The sequence below is a fragment of the Tachyglossus aculeatus genome, chromosome 4, assembly GCF_015852505.1.
Source record: "Tachyglossus aculeatus isolate mTacAcu1 chromosome 4, mTacAcu1.pri, whole genome shotgun sequence".
NCBI lineage: Eukaryota > Metazoa > Chordata > Mammalia > Monotremata > Tachyglossidae > Tachyglossus > Tachyglossus aculeatus.
In genome coordinates this window covers 124,569,342-124,587,612 of record NC_052069.1, presented here as the reverse complement: position 1 = coordinate 124,587,612, position 18,271 = coordinate 124,569,342, and the positions used below count along the sequence as shown (strand labels likewise).

At 44.6% G+C, this 18,271-nt stretch overlaps 1 protein-coding gene across 1 annotated transcript in view; it reads left to right on the top strand.

The window, feature by feature from the left end:
- Window positions 1-18,271, top strand: part of FKBP15 (FKBP prolyl isomerase family member 15) — a 54,002-nt gene that overhangs the window by 1,476 nt on the left and 34,255 nt on the right. The window contains exons 2-8 of the mRNA XM_038744747.1: window positions 5,690-5,799; window positions 7,187-7,277; window positions 7,957-8,026; window positions 10,454-10,528; window positions 10,908-11,006; window positions 12,014-12,163; window positions 18,105-18,173. Coding sequence (XP_038600675.1) covers window positions 5,690-5,799; window positions 7,187-7,277; window positions 7,957-8,026; window positions 10,454-10,528; window positions 10,908-11,006; window positions 12,014-12,163; window positions 18,105-18,173 — 664 coding nt within the window. The remainder of the gene's footprint in view (window positions 1-5,689; window positions 5,800-7,186; window positions 7,278-7,956; window positions 8,027-10,453; window positions 10,529-10,907; window positions 11,007-12,013; window positions 12,164-18,104; window positions 18,174-18,271) is intronic.

Below are 18,271 nucleotides of genomic sequence, written 5' to 3'. Positions count from 1 at the left end.
TTGATTTCAAAATACACTTTTGAATACACTTCAATTCCTTTCACTGAACACATTCACTATACTTGTAATTCGCTTTGAAATTGGATTCATTGTACATCCACCCTTGACATCTAGTTTTCACAATTCTGGTACTCTCTGTGAATAAAATATTTATTCCCAATAGGGAGGGCGTTTGTTTGTGCTGAGTTTAGTTGAGATTATTGTTCCCTTTTCTGATCAGGAGGCTTCCTGGAGTTTTGAGGTTCGGAATGCAGGAAGTATTTACTGTATATGGCTCCTGTCAGGGGAAGTAGCACATGACTCGGTTGATTGCAGTTTCTCAGCTGATTTTCTGTTCCTCCCCGGGGGTGCATGGCAAAAAACCACTCCTAGTTTGAGCTCTCTGAAGTTGCCGCCTTTCAACAGATTCAGAGGCAAAGGTGTATTTGCTTTTCTTTCATTTTAGTTGGGGCAGGTCTATTTACCTTTTGTCTTCTCGATCAGATGGTTCTAGTATCACAAATGAGAGCCAGAAATGACACAAGCAGTCGACAGCAATCCTGTTCAAGGACTCAGGGCCACTTTAGCAGCCTTTATGGCAAAAGACTGGCTTTCATAAGCCATTCCCTGAAATGGGAGAGTTTCTGGAACACATTCTTCATTGCTTTGGAGAAGCAGTGTGGCTTAGTGGAAAGGGCACGAGCTTGGGAGTCAGAGGTCATGGGTTCTAAGGGCTGGGGTTCTAAGCCCCCTTTTTTTTTAATGGCATTTATTAAGCACTTACTATGTGCAAAGCACTGTTCTAAGCAGTGGGGAGGTTACAAGGTGATCAGGTTGTCCCATGGGGGGCTCACAGTCTTAATCCCCATTTTACAGATGAGGTAACTGTTGAGGCACAGAGAAGTTAAGTGACATGCCCAAAGTCACACAGCTGACAATTGGCGGAGCCGGGATTTGAACCCATCACCTTTGACCCCAAAGCCCATGCCCTTTTCCACTGAGCCAGCTTCTCTGGGCCTCAGTTACCTCGTCTGTAAAATGGGGATTAAGACTCTGAGCCCCACATGGGACAAACTGATTGCCTTGTATCTACCTTAGCGCTTAGAACAGTGCTTGACACATAGTAAGCCCTTAACAAATATCATAATTAATTAATCGCTCTAGACTATGAGCTCATTTTGGTCGGGGAACATGTCAGCTAATTCTGTTGTACTCTCCCTAGCACTTAGTACAGTGCTCTGCAATCAGTAAGTTGTATTTATTGAGCATTTACTGCGTGCAAAGCACTGTACAAAGCACATGGAATCAGTCAATCGTATTTATTGAGCGCTTACTGTGTGCAGAGCACTGTACTAAGCGCTTGGGAAGTACAAGTTGGCAACATGGAAGAGTATAATATAACAAAAAAAGACACATTCATGTGCTTTTCCTCTGCTCCTCCTCCCCTCTCCATTGCCCCTACTCCCTCCCTCTGCTCTACCCCCTTCCCCACCCCGCAGCACTTGTGTGTATTTGTACATATTTATTCTATTTATTTTATTAATGATGTGTATATATTTAAAATTATATATACCTACTTTGATGCTTGTCTACTTGTTTTACTTGATTGTGTGTCTCCCCTTTCTAGACTGTGAGCCCGTAGTTGGGTAGGGATTGTCTCTCTTTATTTCTTGTACTTTCCAAGCGCTTAGTACAGTGCTCTGCACACAGCAAGCACTCAATAAATACAATTGAATAAACGAACATACTACTAAGTACTCAAGATGATTGGTTGATTGATTGCTATTTGATCCTAATACCAAGGGATAGAACTCTCTAACCTGGGTTAGTATTAATAACTGTGAAGCAGCATGGCTCCATGGAAAGTGCCCGGGCTTGGAAGTCAGAGATCGTGGGTTCTAATCCCGACCACCACTTGTCTGCTGTGTGACCTTGGGCAAGTTACCTAACTTCACTGTGCCTCAGTTACCTCATCTGTAAAATGGGGATTAAGACTGTGAGCTCCACGTGGGACAACGTAATTACCTTGTATCTACCCCAGCCCTTAGAACAGTGCTTGGCACATAATAAAGTGCTTAATAAATACTATCATTATTATTATTTATTTTAGGTATAACACTGTGATTAGAGAAGCAGCGTGGCTCAGTGAAAAGAGCCAGGGCTTGGGAGTCAGAGGTCATGGGTTCTTGTCCCGGCTCCGCCACTTGTCAGCTGTGTGACTTTGGGCAAGTCACTTAACTTCTCTGGGCCTCAGTTCCCTCATCTGTAAAATGGGGTGGAAGACTGTGAGCCCCACGTGGGACAACCTGATTACCTTGTATCCCCTGCAGCACTTAGAACAGTGCTTGGCACATAGAAACGCTTGACAAATGCCATCATTACTGTTATTATTATTTATTATTTGAGATTTCTGCCCCAGGAGGCAGGGGTTTAACCCTTTAACAGGATAGTCAAGAAATCAGATAATGTTTCTTTAGGATTCAGAGTGCAAGACATCTGAAAGTGGTTTATCAGAAAGGAAAATTAGCAGATTTTATTAGCTCATCAGCTAGTGAAGCATTAGGATGTCTTGTCCGGCCCTTCCCCTTCACTACTAATCCAACAGCCTTTCCAACCTTCAAAGCCCTCGTTAATTCCTACCTCCTCCAGCAAGGTTTACCCCATTAACTCCCAGAAGTCACATCACCCCATCAACCCCTCTGACTCTTACATATTTATTTAGGCAGTCCCTCAGCTCCATTTGTTCATATGTGTGGTTGCCTGGAAAGTCCATTTATTCTGATTACCCCATTTGTAAAAATTTTAACATCTATGTCTCCTAGTTAGATGTAAGCCCATCGTGGGCAGAGAACACGTATCATGCTTCAGTTATACTTTCTCTAGGGCTTGATATAGTGAATTGAACCATTAGGCACTGAATAAATACGTTAACTATTAGAAAACGCAATTACTTTAGAATTACTACTGAATATAACAATAACAATTGTGGTATTTGTTAAGCACTTACTATGTGCCAGGCACTGTACTGGGTTAGATACAAGATGATCGGGTTGGAAACAGACCCTGTGTCAATCCCCATATTACAGATTTTATTTTCTTTTTACAGTATTAGTTAAGTGCACTGATCTAAGTGCTGGGGTAGATAGAAGGTAATCGGGTTGGACATAGTCCCTGTCCCACACGGGCTTCACAATGTTGATAGCTGTTTTACAGATGAGGGTAACTGAGGCACAGAGAAGCAATGCTACATACCCAAGGTCACACAGCAGACAAGTGGCGAATCTGGGATTAGATTGACGTTCTGACTCCAGGCCCATGCTCTACCCATTATGCTGTGCTGATTTTCAATGCCTAGCACATGGGGAAGCAGCGTGGCTCAGTGGAAAGAGCGCGGGCTTGGGAGTCAGAGGTCATGGGTTCGAATCCCAGCTCCGCCACTTGTCAGCTGTGTGGCCTTGGGCAAGCCACTTAACTTCTCTGAGCTTCCGTTCCCTCATCTGTAAAATGGGGTTGAAGACTGTGGGACAACCTGATCACCTTGTATCCTCCCTGGCACTTAGAACAGTGCTTTGCACATAGAAAGCGCTTAATAAACACCACCATTATTAAATACCATAAAAAAGTACAATAGAGTTAGAGGACAAGCACCCTGTTTTCCAGGAGCTGACAGTCTAGGGGTGGAAACAGACACAAAATAATTGGTAGATATGAACTAGAAATGGATAAGTAGGTGAGTAAATGCTTAAGTAGGAGGAAGACGTTTGCCAAGATTTTATTTGAATAGGCTGGGGTAGTCTTTTCCACTCTTACCATTATCAACTAATTGCTTAGTTAATGAAGAGGATTTTGTGGTTATACATTGATAATGCCAATAAAAAGTCCATTGAAAGATCTCATCCACAGCTAATCCTTTCCTGCATACCTTAGGCATAGGACATAAAAAGGCATTAAGCGCTTAGTACAGTACACAGAACACAGTAAGCGTTCAATAAATACGATTGATAATGGAAGGGGGCATGGAGCCGGGCCCAGAAAATGCACCCACTTCAGTCAACTAATGGATGGGCAAGGGCAGAGGGGAACCAAGTTAGCCTCATCCCTGAATAGGGGAACCCCCTCCCAGTATTTTGACAAATAACCTTGGCTGGTGAGCACTGTTTGACTCACAACCGAAGCATGGAAGCATGAAATTGGTGCTACCGTTCATTCTTGCTGAGAAGCATTACCCAGTGGAAAGTGCCCCAGCCTGGGAGTCAGAGGTCCTGTGTTCAAGTCCTGCTTCTGCCATTTTCCTGCCTTGTGACCTGTGGCAAGCTACTTAACTTTCTGCGCCTCTGTTTCCTTATTTTTCGAAAGAGGAAGAAATGCCTGGCGTCCCTGTACTTAGAATGTGAACCCCATGTGGGACAGGGACTGTGCATTGACCTGAGTACCTTATATCCACCCCAGCCCTAAATTCAGTCTATGGCACATAGTATTTAATAAGTACCACTGTTTATTATTATTAGTGTTATTTATTCAGCATATTGAGAGTGAATACATAACAGGATACAGTTCTGCCCTCAGGATTAATGACTTCATGTAGACAGACTGACAGCGAGGAGCTAAGATAATTAACTTCCAGATTCAGTACTGAAACCCATTTAAATATATGTAAAATACGTGAGAAAAGCCCAACGTGCCACTTATATAAATTAAGAAATTTTTGAAGAAGGTGGGGCCAGAACTGGGCTTTGGATGGGATTCATGGATAAATTGTGAAAGGCTGTTTAAGGTTTGGGAAAGAGCATGGGAAAAAACAGAGGAATCAAAGAGGTTTAATAGCAGAGAGTAGGCCAGTAAACCTGACTGAAAGTTAGAGAAGGAACAGAAGAAGCACAGTTAATGTTCACCTACTTATTGAGCACTTACCTTGGGCAGGGTCCTGTGTTAGGTGCAGTGGAGATTTTAAGAAAATTCAAGACATTTGGCCCTTGCATATAATCTTATGGATAAAAGGCATGGCAGACAAAAGATACAATAATTATAAAGGTGGTGAAATATATAAAGATCTGCATTAGGTGACATATTAAAAAGGACAGGTACACGGAGCATGCCCATTTAGGTGGAGAGCGAATGGGTTCTGGGATTTTAGTCGGGCACGGGGGATAAATTGGAAGCCAATTCACTCAGTCCAGAAAGGTTTCTAAAAGAAGATCAATCAGTCGATCAGTCAGTGGTATTTATTGAGTGCTTACTGTGTGCAGAGCACTGTGTTAAGTGCTTAGGAGAGTACAGTATAACAGAGTTGATAGACACGGTCCCTGTTCACAGTGAGTGGGGAGTCTAGAGGATGAGCTTACAGAAAGTAAATCTATATGGTGTTTAAGGATAGAAGGAATTGGGAGGCAGTACCAGGAGAGGAGGCTGTCCTCTACCGAAGTCCAGATATTAAGGAGGGGGGCAGGGAAAAAGAGGCATATCTGGCTAAAACAGAGAGTGGAGGTGGAAAAGTAGCAGAAGATGAAGGGTAAGTGGTAGGATGGGGCCAGATGCTGGAGGGCCTTGGTTTTGATCTTTAAGGTAACTGGCAGCCGTTTTAGAGACCTGAGGAAGAAAGCGGGTAAGGCAGTAAGACAGTTATGCTTTTGAGTAGTGCTCTTGGGCCCAGGGCATGTTTTGCAGGGGTCCTTCTAAAATCTGGTAAGCACCTTCCCTTTCTGTTTCACAGGGCCAAATTGGCCTCTCTGTTTGGATTGGATCAGGCTGTAGCAGGCCATGGAAATGAATTTTTCCAGTACACAGCACCCAAACAGCCCAAGAAAGGACAAGCAGCAACTGGTAAGTCCAGCAGTCAATCAATCAGTGGTATTTATTGAGCACTTACTGTGTGGAGAGCACTGCCAAGCGCTTGGGAGTGAACACTATAGCAGAGTTGGTAGTCATGTTCCCTGCCCACAACGAGCCAGTGTGCATTTGCGTGGCGCCGCGGCTTTCATGATAGCAGTGATCCTAAAACACTGTTTTTCATCTTAGTGGCTCAGTGGGAACGCTGTTGGCCCATGCTCTCCTCCCTCCCCCTTCTCTTGGCAGTCACTCTCCTCATTTGGGGAAGAGTGCGAGACTATAAGGGAAGAGGAAAGAGGAAAATCAAGCAATGCCAACTCTTAAGGGAGAGCTATTAAAGCTTTATTAGCTTGTACGGTCATATACAAATTACTAAACGTGAAAATTCACTTGGCAGTCTTAACTTCTTCCTATAACTAATTGGATGAACTTTCACCAAGGGATTAGTAGAGACCAGAGATGACACTTCCATGGCTTCTGGCCTTGTTCACCCCACACCTTTAACTCTGTTTTTTTTTTTATGGTATTTAAGTGCTTACTATGTGCCAGGTACTAAACTAAACGCTGAGGTAAGCATAACAGATGGGATGGAGTCCATGTCCCACAGGGGTTCACAGTATTAATCCCCATTTTACAGATGAGTGATTGAGGACCAGAAAAACAAAGTGACGTGCCCAGCGTCACACAGAGGACAAATGACAGAGCCGGATTTAGAACTCAGGTCCTTCAGACTCCCAGGGCCATGCTCTATCCCCTTGGCCATGCTGCTTCTCAAGTCTGTTACTGGGTTTGAGGTCAGAATGGGTTTCAAGAGTAGTTCCCCTTTAAACTGCTCCTTCCTCTTCCCTTCCTTCCTTTTTCCCACAAAAGGGCAGTGGGTGATGAAATGCAGAGGTTTGGGAGAGCCAAACTTCTAGTCTTGCCCTAAATAGAGGGTGAAGGGTGGGAAAAGTGCCTCATCCCAACTTCTTCACTATGGCTGCATGGTGGTGGGGGGAGGAGAGAGTGGCAGACAAACAGACATGTACACGGATGGATGGAGACACACCTTGATGATGTCCCACGTGTGCCCTAGCAGAGTGTAATCACTGTCACGTTGCTTTCATGTTCAATAACTTTCCTTCAGGGGACTAGTTGGCTGCTCCCTCAGCCAACTGCTTTGTTCTTTGGGTCTTGCCAAGTCTCAAAACCAAAAAGCAGGAAAGTACTCCTCTTGGCTACGCTTCCTACAGCCAGAAGTGCCACTTGCTTATCGCTGAAGCTGATTTGGGCCCAAGTTTAATGTTTAGCACATCAGTAATTAGACATGGATGTGTTAACTATCACCAGAAATATCAACTATGCAGTGATTGACAGCCTTCATTTCTGATTGAATCCTCAGCAAATCAGACTTCACAGAAAACACTCCCAGCTGCAGCTCCTTCAGGAGCTCCCATGGTCCTCGTTGCAACAGCGGTCCATGCCTATCGGTAGTAAGTACAGTGATTGGAAGAGTTTTTTTCTTTATGTTTCCACAGTGTTTTGTTTCAGCTTTCCTTATGTGTCTGTCACCAGTCCCCCCGCCCCCTTTTTTAGACTGTGAGTCAGCCGAGGGACAGGAACTGTGTCTGATTCCCATCTGTGTATTCTTTCCAAATGCTTAGTAGAGTGATCGTTAAACAGTTAGCATTTAATAAATGCTACTTCTTTCTCTCTCTCACCAGGTAATGGAGAGGCAGGCTGCAATTGCCTTCCCACTGTGAACTTATATCCCTTGTTTATCCCTATCAGTTAGTGGATTTCTTTAGGCCCAGAATACGTGTAATGCTCCCTAAAACTGGTTTTCAGGGCAACCCTCTGCAAAAGTCAGAAGTGAAAAGAAGTGTGAGTAACACTAAGGATCCCACCTATTTTAATCCTGGATAGAGCTGAATCATTTGGCTTTGGCCCTTTTAAGCCCCCAAACCCAGTCACTTTCATTTGGAAGAATAATGAACTGCCAAGAGTGAAAACATTGGAATTGTAGATAGTAGCATTAAATTGTGGGAGATCCTCTAGCTTTCTTTTTAAAGGCTCATTGATCTTATCTTCATGGGCCAAGACCACCTTCCTTTAGTCCCATCTTTCCCTTGGAAGATACTGCAGCTGATTTTTTTTTTCCTGTCTTTTCAGCCTGAACGGTCAGTATGTGAAGCAGGGGAAATTTGGGGCAGCGGTCCTGGGGAACCACACTGCCAAAGAGGTGAGAGCAGTCCCAGTCCTCTCTTGTAAATGAAACCTAAATAGCTGGCTAGCACCACACTACCTCACTCCCAGGTGTGCTTTTTGCAACTGCTTCTTGCATTTTTGCTGGTGGTTATTCCCCGATTTGCTGTGGGAGAGCTGGTGAGTGAGCTTCTTTGGAACAAAAATTGTGACTGAACCCAAACCCCTCTCTTTAGAGAGTGCCCAAGGACAGACACCCTAGTGCATCTTGCAAGAAGGGACTGTTTTCTAGAGTAAAAGCAACACCCTGGTTGTGGTGAGTCATGCTTTGCCGTCCACTCTTAAAACTAGAGAGGAGCCATGGGAGCAGTTTTGGGAACTGGTCAAATTCTAAAAAGATCCACTTAATTGGAAGGTGAGTTAAAAATGGGGTTTCTGCCTGTCGAAAAACCTCTACTCTGATGACCTGGTGTGCCCTTGTTGCTCTCGCAGAGATTTTGCATGTGACTTTAGCAGGAAAGAAGAGGAGGTAGCCAGAGAAATGAATTCGGAACTTCTGTCTTGGTACTTGTTGGTGAACCTAAACTCAAGGCCGTAGTGATGATAACAATTGTGGTATTTGTAAAGCGCTTTCTCTTTGTCGTGCAGTGTCCTGAGCACTGGAGTAGATACAAGACAGTCAGGTCCCACATGAGGCTTACAGTCCAAGTAGGAGGGAAAACAGGTATTGAATTCCCATGTTCTATTCACAAGGTCAACACTGCTTCCCCTGAAGTCTGGGAGTGGTAGGCTGGAAATTCCAAGTCTTGGGGAATGGTAGCATGTGGAACTAGCTTGACTTTGTAAAAGAGTGGTATCCAGTGATGTATCAGAAAATCATATGCAAGAGAAGCAGCGTGGCTTAGTGGATAGAGCACGGGCTGCAAGTCAGAAGCACCTGCGTTCTAATCCCGGGTCTGCTGTGTGACCTTGAGCAAGTCACTTCACTTCTCTGGGCCTCAGTTACCTCATCTTTAAAAAATAGGGATTAAGAGTGTGAGCCCAATGTGGAACACGGACTGTGTCCAACCTAATTAACTTGTATCTGCCCCAGCGCTTAGAACAGTGCTTGGCACATAATAAGTGCTTAACAAATATCATGATTATTATTATTATTAATTATTAAAAGCATGAACAAAAGCAACAAAGTTAAATAATGACACTGAGCAAGGCAGGTGGAGAGTAGCAGCCTTTAGTCCTCTTCTCCGCAGCCCACCTAGCTTTAGTCTGAGGATAAAGGTAAAGTTTAGTCTTTAGTCTGAGGTTAAAGGATAAAGTTGTCCTCCATGAATATGCAGTGAGGAAAGTAATCAGCGACAATGGCAGCCGGGATGGGGTGAGGGAGGGAGGAGTAAATGGAAGCTGGATGATTCATGATGTCCTTTTTCAGATGAACAGTGCTCAGTAGAGGAGCTGTGGATGTGTTTTGGTTCCATTAAGCAATCTGAGTTATCTAGACCACTCCCTTTGGAAGCAGTAAATGTGGAGACCTGATGCAAAGAGGGATGGCCTGAGAATCAGTTGGCCCTAGCTCTGCCACTACCTCATTACAGTGGGCAAACTGCTTACCCTCTCTGAGTCTCGGTTTTCCCATTTGTTAGGTGGAAATGTGATAATATCGGCTCTGCAAACAGCATCTCTCAGAGATACTGGGAAAGTGCTTTGGACAAAACTGCCATCTACAGAGTCCTCAGGAAAAAACAGATATATGGACATTAAAGGGGATTGTGGATGATGTGCATGGATGTTTTTTGTCTTTGAAGGGCAAAAATATTGAACCCTGATTTTGAGTGAGAAAGTGATTGGCCAGAGCCTATGTTCCAGTCTGTGCTGGGGCTCAGAAGGAGTGCTTAGAACAGTGCCTTGCACATAGTAAGCACTTAATAAATGCTATCATTATTATTATTTCTTGAGGAGGATCTCAAATGAGAAGTAGGTTTTCCAGGCCTATGGACAGCTTTGAAAGAACATGTAGAAGTGAGAGTGGGAAAGGGGAATGCATTAGGGTGGAAAAAAGTACCATCCTAGAACAAAAGGGCAAACTGAGTTCAGAGTGGAAAAAGCATAGGACCCGGAGGCAGGAGATGTGGCTTTTATTCCCAGGTCTGCCCCTAGCCTGCTGTACAACCTTATGCAAGTCACTCAGCATCTCCGGGCATCAAGTTCCTCATCGGTAAAATTGGGATGATAATACCTACCCCCCTCTATCTATCAATCAGTCAGTCACTTGTACTTCCAAGAGATGTTGGGAGGATAAAATCAGATCACCAATGTGGAAGCGCTTTGGACGAATCAAAGAACTATTCGTGAAACAAGATGATATGATTATCCTGGCCAGGCTCATCCATTAGAATCTGCCAACGAGAGTTTTTTCTGGTAACTATTCTCTCTGTCTCTCTCTTCCATTCCGTCTCTTGGACTCCAGTATAGGATCCTCATTTATATCAGTCAGCAGCAGCCAGTCACCACGGCCAGGATCCACCCAAATTTTGAGCTGACGGTAAGGGACTCGGAGTAGAACCATTGTCAGGTGTCCCAGGGTAGACTCCTGGGGCAGTACAGGCCTGGGACGAGCTGGTGGGAGGCCCGCTGGAAGCATTGGTTGGTCAACTGGTGGTGGGTATGGTGGCAGAGGAGAAGACAACCTGGCCCTCCTGTGCCCACAGGATTATGCAGAGGATCTCTGCTCAGCAGAGAGAGGCAAAGGGCTTTCCCACTGCTCCCTGTGCACAAGCAGCTGGAGAGGCCTTGTGATGTGGAGTTTTCACTGAGAGGGGTCTGAATTCCATCAGCAAGGTCCTTGTCTTCGAAGCTGTTCACTTCCTTGAGCAGTATTCTGTTGCCAGTTACTTCTGCGCCAATATTTCTTCTTTCCTCAGGTTCAGCCCAATAATTACAGCACATTTTATGATGACCAAAGACAAAACTGGTCCATCATGTTTGAGTCAGAAAAGGCTGCAGCAGATTTCAGCAGACAGGTATGACTCTTTGCTTGTTTCGGGAGGGATTGGCAGAGTCTGTGAACTCCAGCAAAACTTAAGAAAAAGCGGAACTCATCATTTGTTTTCATCCTGTGCAAGTAAAGAGTAGCTCTAGCCTCACAGCTGATGGTTCAGACATGGAGAGCAACTTTAAGGGATTTCTAAAACACTTCAGCCTGTGATGCCGGGCTTCGAAACAGTGTTTTAAAAAATATTCCAAATCAGCAATGAGAGCAAAAAATGATTTTCCTGCTTCTTGTCTCTCCTGCGTGATTGTCAATACTTCCTGAAGTGGAATTAAGTATTCATTCATTCAATCAATCATATTTATTGAGGGCTTATTGTGTGCAGAGTACTGTACTAAGCTCTTGGACTTAATGTGGCCCTAGCTCTAGCATTGACTTTATTTTTAAATGGTATTTGTTAACCACTTACTATGTGCCAGACGCTGAGTGCTGGAGTAGATACAAGCTAATCAGGTTGGACACGGTTCCTGTCCACATGGGGCTCACAGTCTTAATTCCCGTTCAATAGATGAGGTAACTGAGGCTAGGAGACGTGAAATGACTTGCCCAAGATCACCCAACAGACAAGTAGCAGAGTGGAATTAGAACCCAGGTCCTCCTACTCCCAGGTCATCCTCTCTCCACTGGGCCACACTGCTTCCCTTCCTTTGTTCTCCCTCCACTGCAAGTGTTGGGATAAAGAACAACCAATTAATGGTATTTATTGGGTGCTTACTGCAGTGGCAGAATACAATATAACAGTTGGTAGACACATTCTCCTGTGATAAGGCCAGGGAGAAGCAAAGTCCTGGATAATCAGCCCCTAAGTAATGTGTCTGCATTCCCCGCTGTAGACCTTCAAGGTTATTAGACTGTCACCATTTTTTACATGGGGTAACTTTGGCATTTGCTGCCTCCCAAGAGTCAAGTCTGCTTTCTTAGGGAAGCAGCTGTCAGAAAAGAGGCCCACATTCACAAGGGATGTCTTTTTCCTTGCAGATCTGCATTGCCAAATGTAACAGTAACTCCTCCTTGGACGCCGTGCTGTCCCAAGATCTTGTGGTCGGAGAGGGTGTGGCGGTGGAAGCAGGAGATTCTTTGGAGGTGGCCTACACGGGCTGGCTCTTCCAGAACCATGGACTGGGCCAGGTATGGAGAACTTTCATTCCTGCATGGCAGGTGGCAAGAATAATCTTGCGATTCTGAATTGGCAGGGGCATGGAATTGTCCTGCCTGCTCTTGGGGAAGTAAAATCCGGGGATCAGAAGACACGCAGGAGGGCCACATTTCTTTGGCCGCGTAGGAATGATCAGGAACCTGAAAGCCAAACCGAGAAGTCTAGTGACCAGTCAGGAAACCTCTGGTGGTTTCTATTCTCCAGGAAGGAGGCAGCAGGGAGGAGAAGGAGTGCCTGGCTCACTGGAAAGGCTTCCAAAGCTTCTGAAATGCTGCTTTTTTAAAAAATGGTATTTGTTAGTGCTTACTACGTGCCAGGCACTGTACTAAGCACTGGGGTAGTTGCAAGCTAATCAGGTTGGACACATTTCCTGTCCCTCATGGGGCTCATAGTCTCAGTCCCCATTTTACAGATGAGGTAACTGAGGCACAGAAGTGAACTGACTTGCCCAAGATCACATAGCAGACTTGTGGTGGAGCTGGGAATTAGAATCCAGGTCCTTCTGACTCCCAGTTCCTTGCTCTATCCACTAGGCCAGACTGATTCCAACAGAAACTCCTTACCACTGGCTTCAAAGCACTATCAGCTCTCCCTCCTACTTTACACTGCAGAGTTCCTACTACTAAACAGCCCAAACAATTCGCTCCTCTAATACCAATGTACCTCAGTCCCACCTTTCTCATCACCCTTGCCCGTGCCTTCCAATGTACCTCCCAATGTACCTCAATCCCATCTTTCTCATCACCCTTGCCCGTGCTCCCCTTCTGGCCCAGGACTCCCTCCCCATTCATACAGGACAGACGACCACTCTCCCCACCTTCAAAGCCTTATTAAAATCACATCTCCAAGAGGCCTTCCCCGACAAAGCCCATATCTCGTTCATTCATTCATTCATTTATTGAGCCCTTACTAAGCGCAGAGCACTGTACTAACTGCTTGGAAGTACAATTCAGCAACAAATAGAAGCAATCCCTACCCAGCAATGGGCTTACAGTCTAGAAGGGGGAGACGGACATCAAAACCAGTGAACAGGCATCAATAGCATCAGTATAAATAAATAGAAATATATATGTCATTATTAAAATAAAGAGAATAATAAATATGTGCATATGTACACAAGTGCTGTGGCTCCGCTTCTCCCTCTCCCTTCTGCATCAGCCAGTCAATATGTCAGTCAGTCGTATTTATTGAATGCTTACTGTGTGCAGAGCACTGTACTAAATGCTTAGGAGAGTACAGTATAACAATAAACAGACACAATCCCTGCCCACAACGAGCTTACAGTCTAGAGGACTAATCACATATGTACTTGGATCTGTACCCTTGAAACACTTGATATTCACCCAGTTCCAGCCTCACAGCACTTACGTACGTATCCGTAATTTATTTATGTTTATATCTGTCTCCCCGTCTAGTCTGAAAGCAGAAGCAGCATGGTTTAGTGGAAAGAGCCCGGGCTTGGGAGTCAGAGGTCATGGGTTCTAATCCTGGTTCCACCACTTGTCAGCTGTGTGACCGAGGGCAAGTCACGTAACTTCTCTGAGCCTCAGTTGCCTCATCTGTAAAATGGGGGTGAAGACTGTGAGCCCCACGTGGGACAACCTGATCACCTTGTATCTCCCCCAGAGCTTAGAACAGTGTTTGGCACATAGTAAGTGCTTAATAAATACGAACATTATTGTTATTAGAGAATGTTGTCTGCTAACTCTTTGGTATTGTACTTTCCCAAGCACTTCGTCCAGTGCTCTGCATCCAGTAAGTGCTCAATAAATACCATTGATTTTTTGATAAATTGTGGGAGTTCCCGGGCCCTGCAACTCTTTCTGGAAACCCGGGCCTCCTCCAGGTTTCTCCTTGCCCAAAGGTGGGTGGAAGAGGCATTGTCAGGGCACTGAGAGAAGCAGCATAGGGTTCAGGGATTTGGGAGGCACAATGTTTCTTAACTGCCTTTCTCAACTAAAGACAAAAGTATCCAGAGGTATGTCCTGCCAGTTTGGAAACTGGGGACAGACTGAAATGGCCTAGTTTCCGAGTGTTACTATGTTATATTTTGGAGAGTGTAACTAGTGGATCAAGGATAGAAGTTTCAAGTATAACTTGATCATAGAAGAATGAGCTGTCTGTCATAATTTTTGGATCGAAAAGAGCAGTTTTATCATTCTGTAAGCTCATTGTGGGCAGGGACTGTGTCTGTTCACTGTTATATCGTACTCTTCCAAGTGCTTAGTAGCGCTAAGCACAGTAAGCGTTCATTAAATACAATTGACTGACTGACATTCACAGTTTTTATAGCTAAAGTGTGGTAGAAGAAAAGTCCTAGGGAAAGGGCTAAAGGTCTGCATTACGCCATTAACCACCAGTGCAACCCTGTTGCCTTTGAGTAATAACCCAGATATTGACCCTCTTCTCCTGGATCTGAAGAACTGTGAGTGGGGGTCTCTGCACGAGCTCCCTCTGGAGAGGGTTGGAGGGGAGGGATTTCCTAGGATGAGTTGACTATCAGGAGCACATGGAGTGGCATAGAGAAACAGCGTGGCTCAATAGAAAGAGCACGAGCTGTGGAGTCAGAGGTCATGGGTTCAAATCCCGGCTCCACCAATTGTCAGCTGTGTGACTTTGGGCAAGTCACTTAACTTCTCTGTGCCTCAGTTACGTCATCTGTAAAATGGGGATTAAGACTGTGAGCCCCCCGGGGGACAACCTGATCACCTTGTAACCTCCCCAGCACTTAGAACAGTGCTTTGCACATAGTAAGCAGTTAATAAATGCCATCATTATTATTATTTGAGAGGAACATGGGCCTTCCCTGGTCTGTCTCCCACTTTACCATTTCTTTTCCCTAATTGGGCCTTTGCTGCTCCAGTTTCCTGTTCTCCTGTTCACATTTCTCTCTCTTTTCCTTCTTCCCGGTCTGTTTCCATTTCTCCATTTTGCCTTCTGCCTTTTGTTTTCACTGCTCCCTGGACAAAGACCTTAAGTGTCACCCTTACAGTAATCTTAACTTGACCCTGCTGTCTTTTCCCTCTGCCCTCTAACTCCCACCGACCCCATTGGCTTTTAGGGGGAGCAGAAGCACCGTGGCCTGGTGGAAAGAGCGTGGGCTTGGAAGTCAGAGGACCTGGGTTCTAATCCCGGCTCTGCCACTTGCCTGCTTGTGTGACCTTGAACAAGTCACTTTATGTCTTTGTTCCTCAGTTCCCTGATCTGCAAAATGGGATTCAGTATCTGTTCTCCTTCCTACTTAGACTGTGAGCCCCATGTGGGACCTGCACTTAGTACAGCACTTAGTAAAGTGCTTGGCACATAGTAAGTGCTTAACAAACACCACAGTTGTTATTATTATTGTTCCACGTACTTGTAGGTTGCTGTGGCAAGACCAGAGTACTTGTGGAATAACTCAGCCTTTTGGTCCAGTTTGCAGCCCTTGAGACTCTCCAACTGGGGACTGGCAGTCAGTATTTTTTCCAAAGGATTCATGTTTCTGAATGACCAAATGCCACATCCAAAGGGTTCTTAGATATTCTCAGGATTGGAAATTTAATCTATGCTTTGCATAGTAATCATTGCACTGATCATGCACCAAACACTATATTAAACATGGGGTGGAAACAAAATAATCAGGTTGGACGCAGACTGTGTCCCTCATCAGACTCCTAGCATAAGTAGGAGGGAGAACATATATTTCATTCCCGTTTAATAGATGAGAAAACTTGAGGCCCAGAGAAGTTAAGTGACTTGCCCAAAGTCACACTGCAGACAAGTGGGGAAGCCAGTTTAGGACCCAAGTCCTCTGATTCCCAGACCAGAGCTCTTTCCACTGAGCCACTCTGCTTTGTAAATAATAGTGAGTTTTGGGCAGCATGATAGACTGTAAACTCATTGTGGGCAGGGAATATGTGTGTCTGTTATTGTATTGTACTTTCCCAAGCATTTAGTACAGTGCTTTGCACACAGTAAGCGCTCAGTCAGTATGATTGAATGAATGAATAAAAACCAGTAAATTGTTTTGCATAGAGTGACAGAGATACTGGAGGGAGTGGTGCAGAATTGAGGGCAAATGAGGGAAAAAAAAGGGCTCTTTTTAGCAATTAGGAGAAGAGAGAATGAGTTTCGATAGGGCCATCAAATGGAATGAAGGGATTATGGAGGGAAGAGCTGTCTGCATGAGTCAAACCGATAGGGGTGGAGGAAGTTAAGGAGACCCAGGTTGGGGGTGGGGGAGGTAAGTAGGGAGAAGTGGGAAGACTTCTTTAAAATTTATGTCAATGGAAAGCTTGAAGGAATGTGGGAATCAAGTACCGAATTATAAAGTAAAAAAAGTAAGTTTATGCACTGCACCTGTAAACAGTCTGCCGGAGATAACTCCTTTGGATCGATTAAGTGGCAGGGAAGAAATTTAGTGGAACGCCTAACCCAAGTTTAGAGCACCACCCCTGATGCAAATGTTAATTTTCATGCTAAAATTTTCAAATTCTTGTAAGGAGAGAAACGTTTTCCCAGAACTCTCCTCATTGTAACACAATAGCAGAGGTAGGTCAGAGTCTGCAAAACAAGGAAAAGTCAAAGTGTCTAATTAACATGCCAAAGCTACCATCAAGGGACCCAACTCAGTATCTTTGGGTACACAACATTTTATTAAGTGTTCTCTATGTACCAGAACACTGTGCTAAATGCTTGGGGCAGACATAGACTGGGTAATTGAATGAGGCTCAGTCAAATATTGATCCACGAATTGCCAGGCAGGTCTTGAGGAATGTTCTGATCCTGGAATTGTATCTAAGAAAAATGTCTTAGACAATCTAAGAATTGTCTAAGAAAAATGTGTGAAAAGCAGTTTGGAAGGTTTTGCACCATAATTCCTCCAGGTTAGAGCATTATAGTTAAAACTGTCACATGGATTGGGTAGAGAAGCAGCAAGGCTTAGTGGATAGAGTATGGGCTTGGGAGTCAGAAGGTCATTGTTTCTATTCCCAGCTCTGCCACTTGTCTACTAAGTGACCTTGGGCAAGTCACTTCACTTCTGTGTCTCAGTTACCTCATCTGTAAAACGGGGATTGAATAAGTGAACCCTACCTGGGATAGGGACTATGTCCAACCCAATTTGCTTGAGTCCACCCCGGCACATAGTAAGCACTTAACAAATACCATTTTAAAAATTATTATTATTATATGTGGATTGATTTGTGGATGCTGGATTTCCAGAACTACTAAGTTCTGCCATTTTTCCTATGTGAGACCCTTAGATCTGGTCACTATCACTTTCACGTTCCCTTTGATCGTGGTTCTTCAACTATTTAATGGGTCCTGCCTACTGCATGTAGCCCGGGTATATTTTTCTGCCCAGTGTCTTGCCAGACTGCTGTGTAGCAAGCCTGGACCTTCTTCTACACCACACCTTAGAGTGGGGTGGCCGCTACAAGTAATGAGTTAGATGCGCCAGAAAGTCATTTAATCCCATCCATCATTTGAGGCTGATTTTCAAGATATTTCAATCCCAGGTTTTTCAACCTATTCACAAATTTCTATTAGATTAATGCAATAATTGTGGTATTAAGTGCTTTCTACAAGCTACACACTATTTAGGCGAGTTGGAGGACAGCTATGGAATCCCCATCAAGAGCTTAGTACAGTGCTCTGCACACAGTAAGCGCTCAATATATGCAATTGAATTTTACGGATGAGGGAACTGTGGCTTAGAGAAGCGAAGTGACTCGCCCATGGTCGTCACACAGCAGGCAGATGGCGGAGCTGGGATTAGAGCCCAGGTCCTCCGACTCCCAAGCTCTTTCCTTTAGACCATGCTGCTTCATATCATACCATAAAAATCCTGACTATTTTCAAACCCAGTAACTGCACATTCCCGTTTCCTGGCAATTCATAATTAACTGGCCCCACTAACTTACTTTTGTGCAGGTGTTTGACTCCACCGCTCACAAGGATAAACTGCTTCGTCTGAAGCTGGGATCCGGGAAAGTCATTAAGGTAAAAGCCTTGAGCATTTCTCAGTTTTTTATGCTGCTCAGACTATTACTCGTTCCAAACCCCAAGTCCTACTGGGCAGTCTGGGGACACAACCTGCG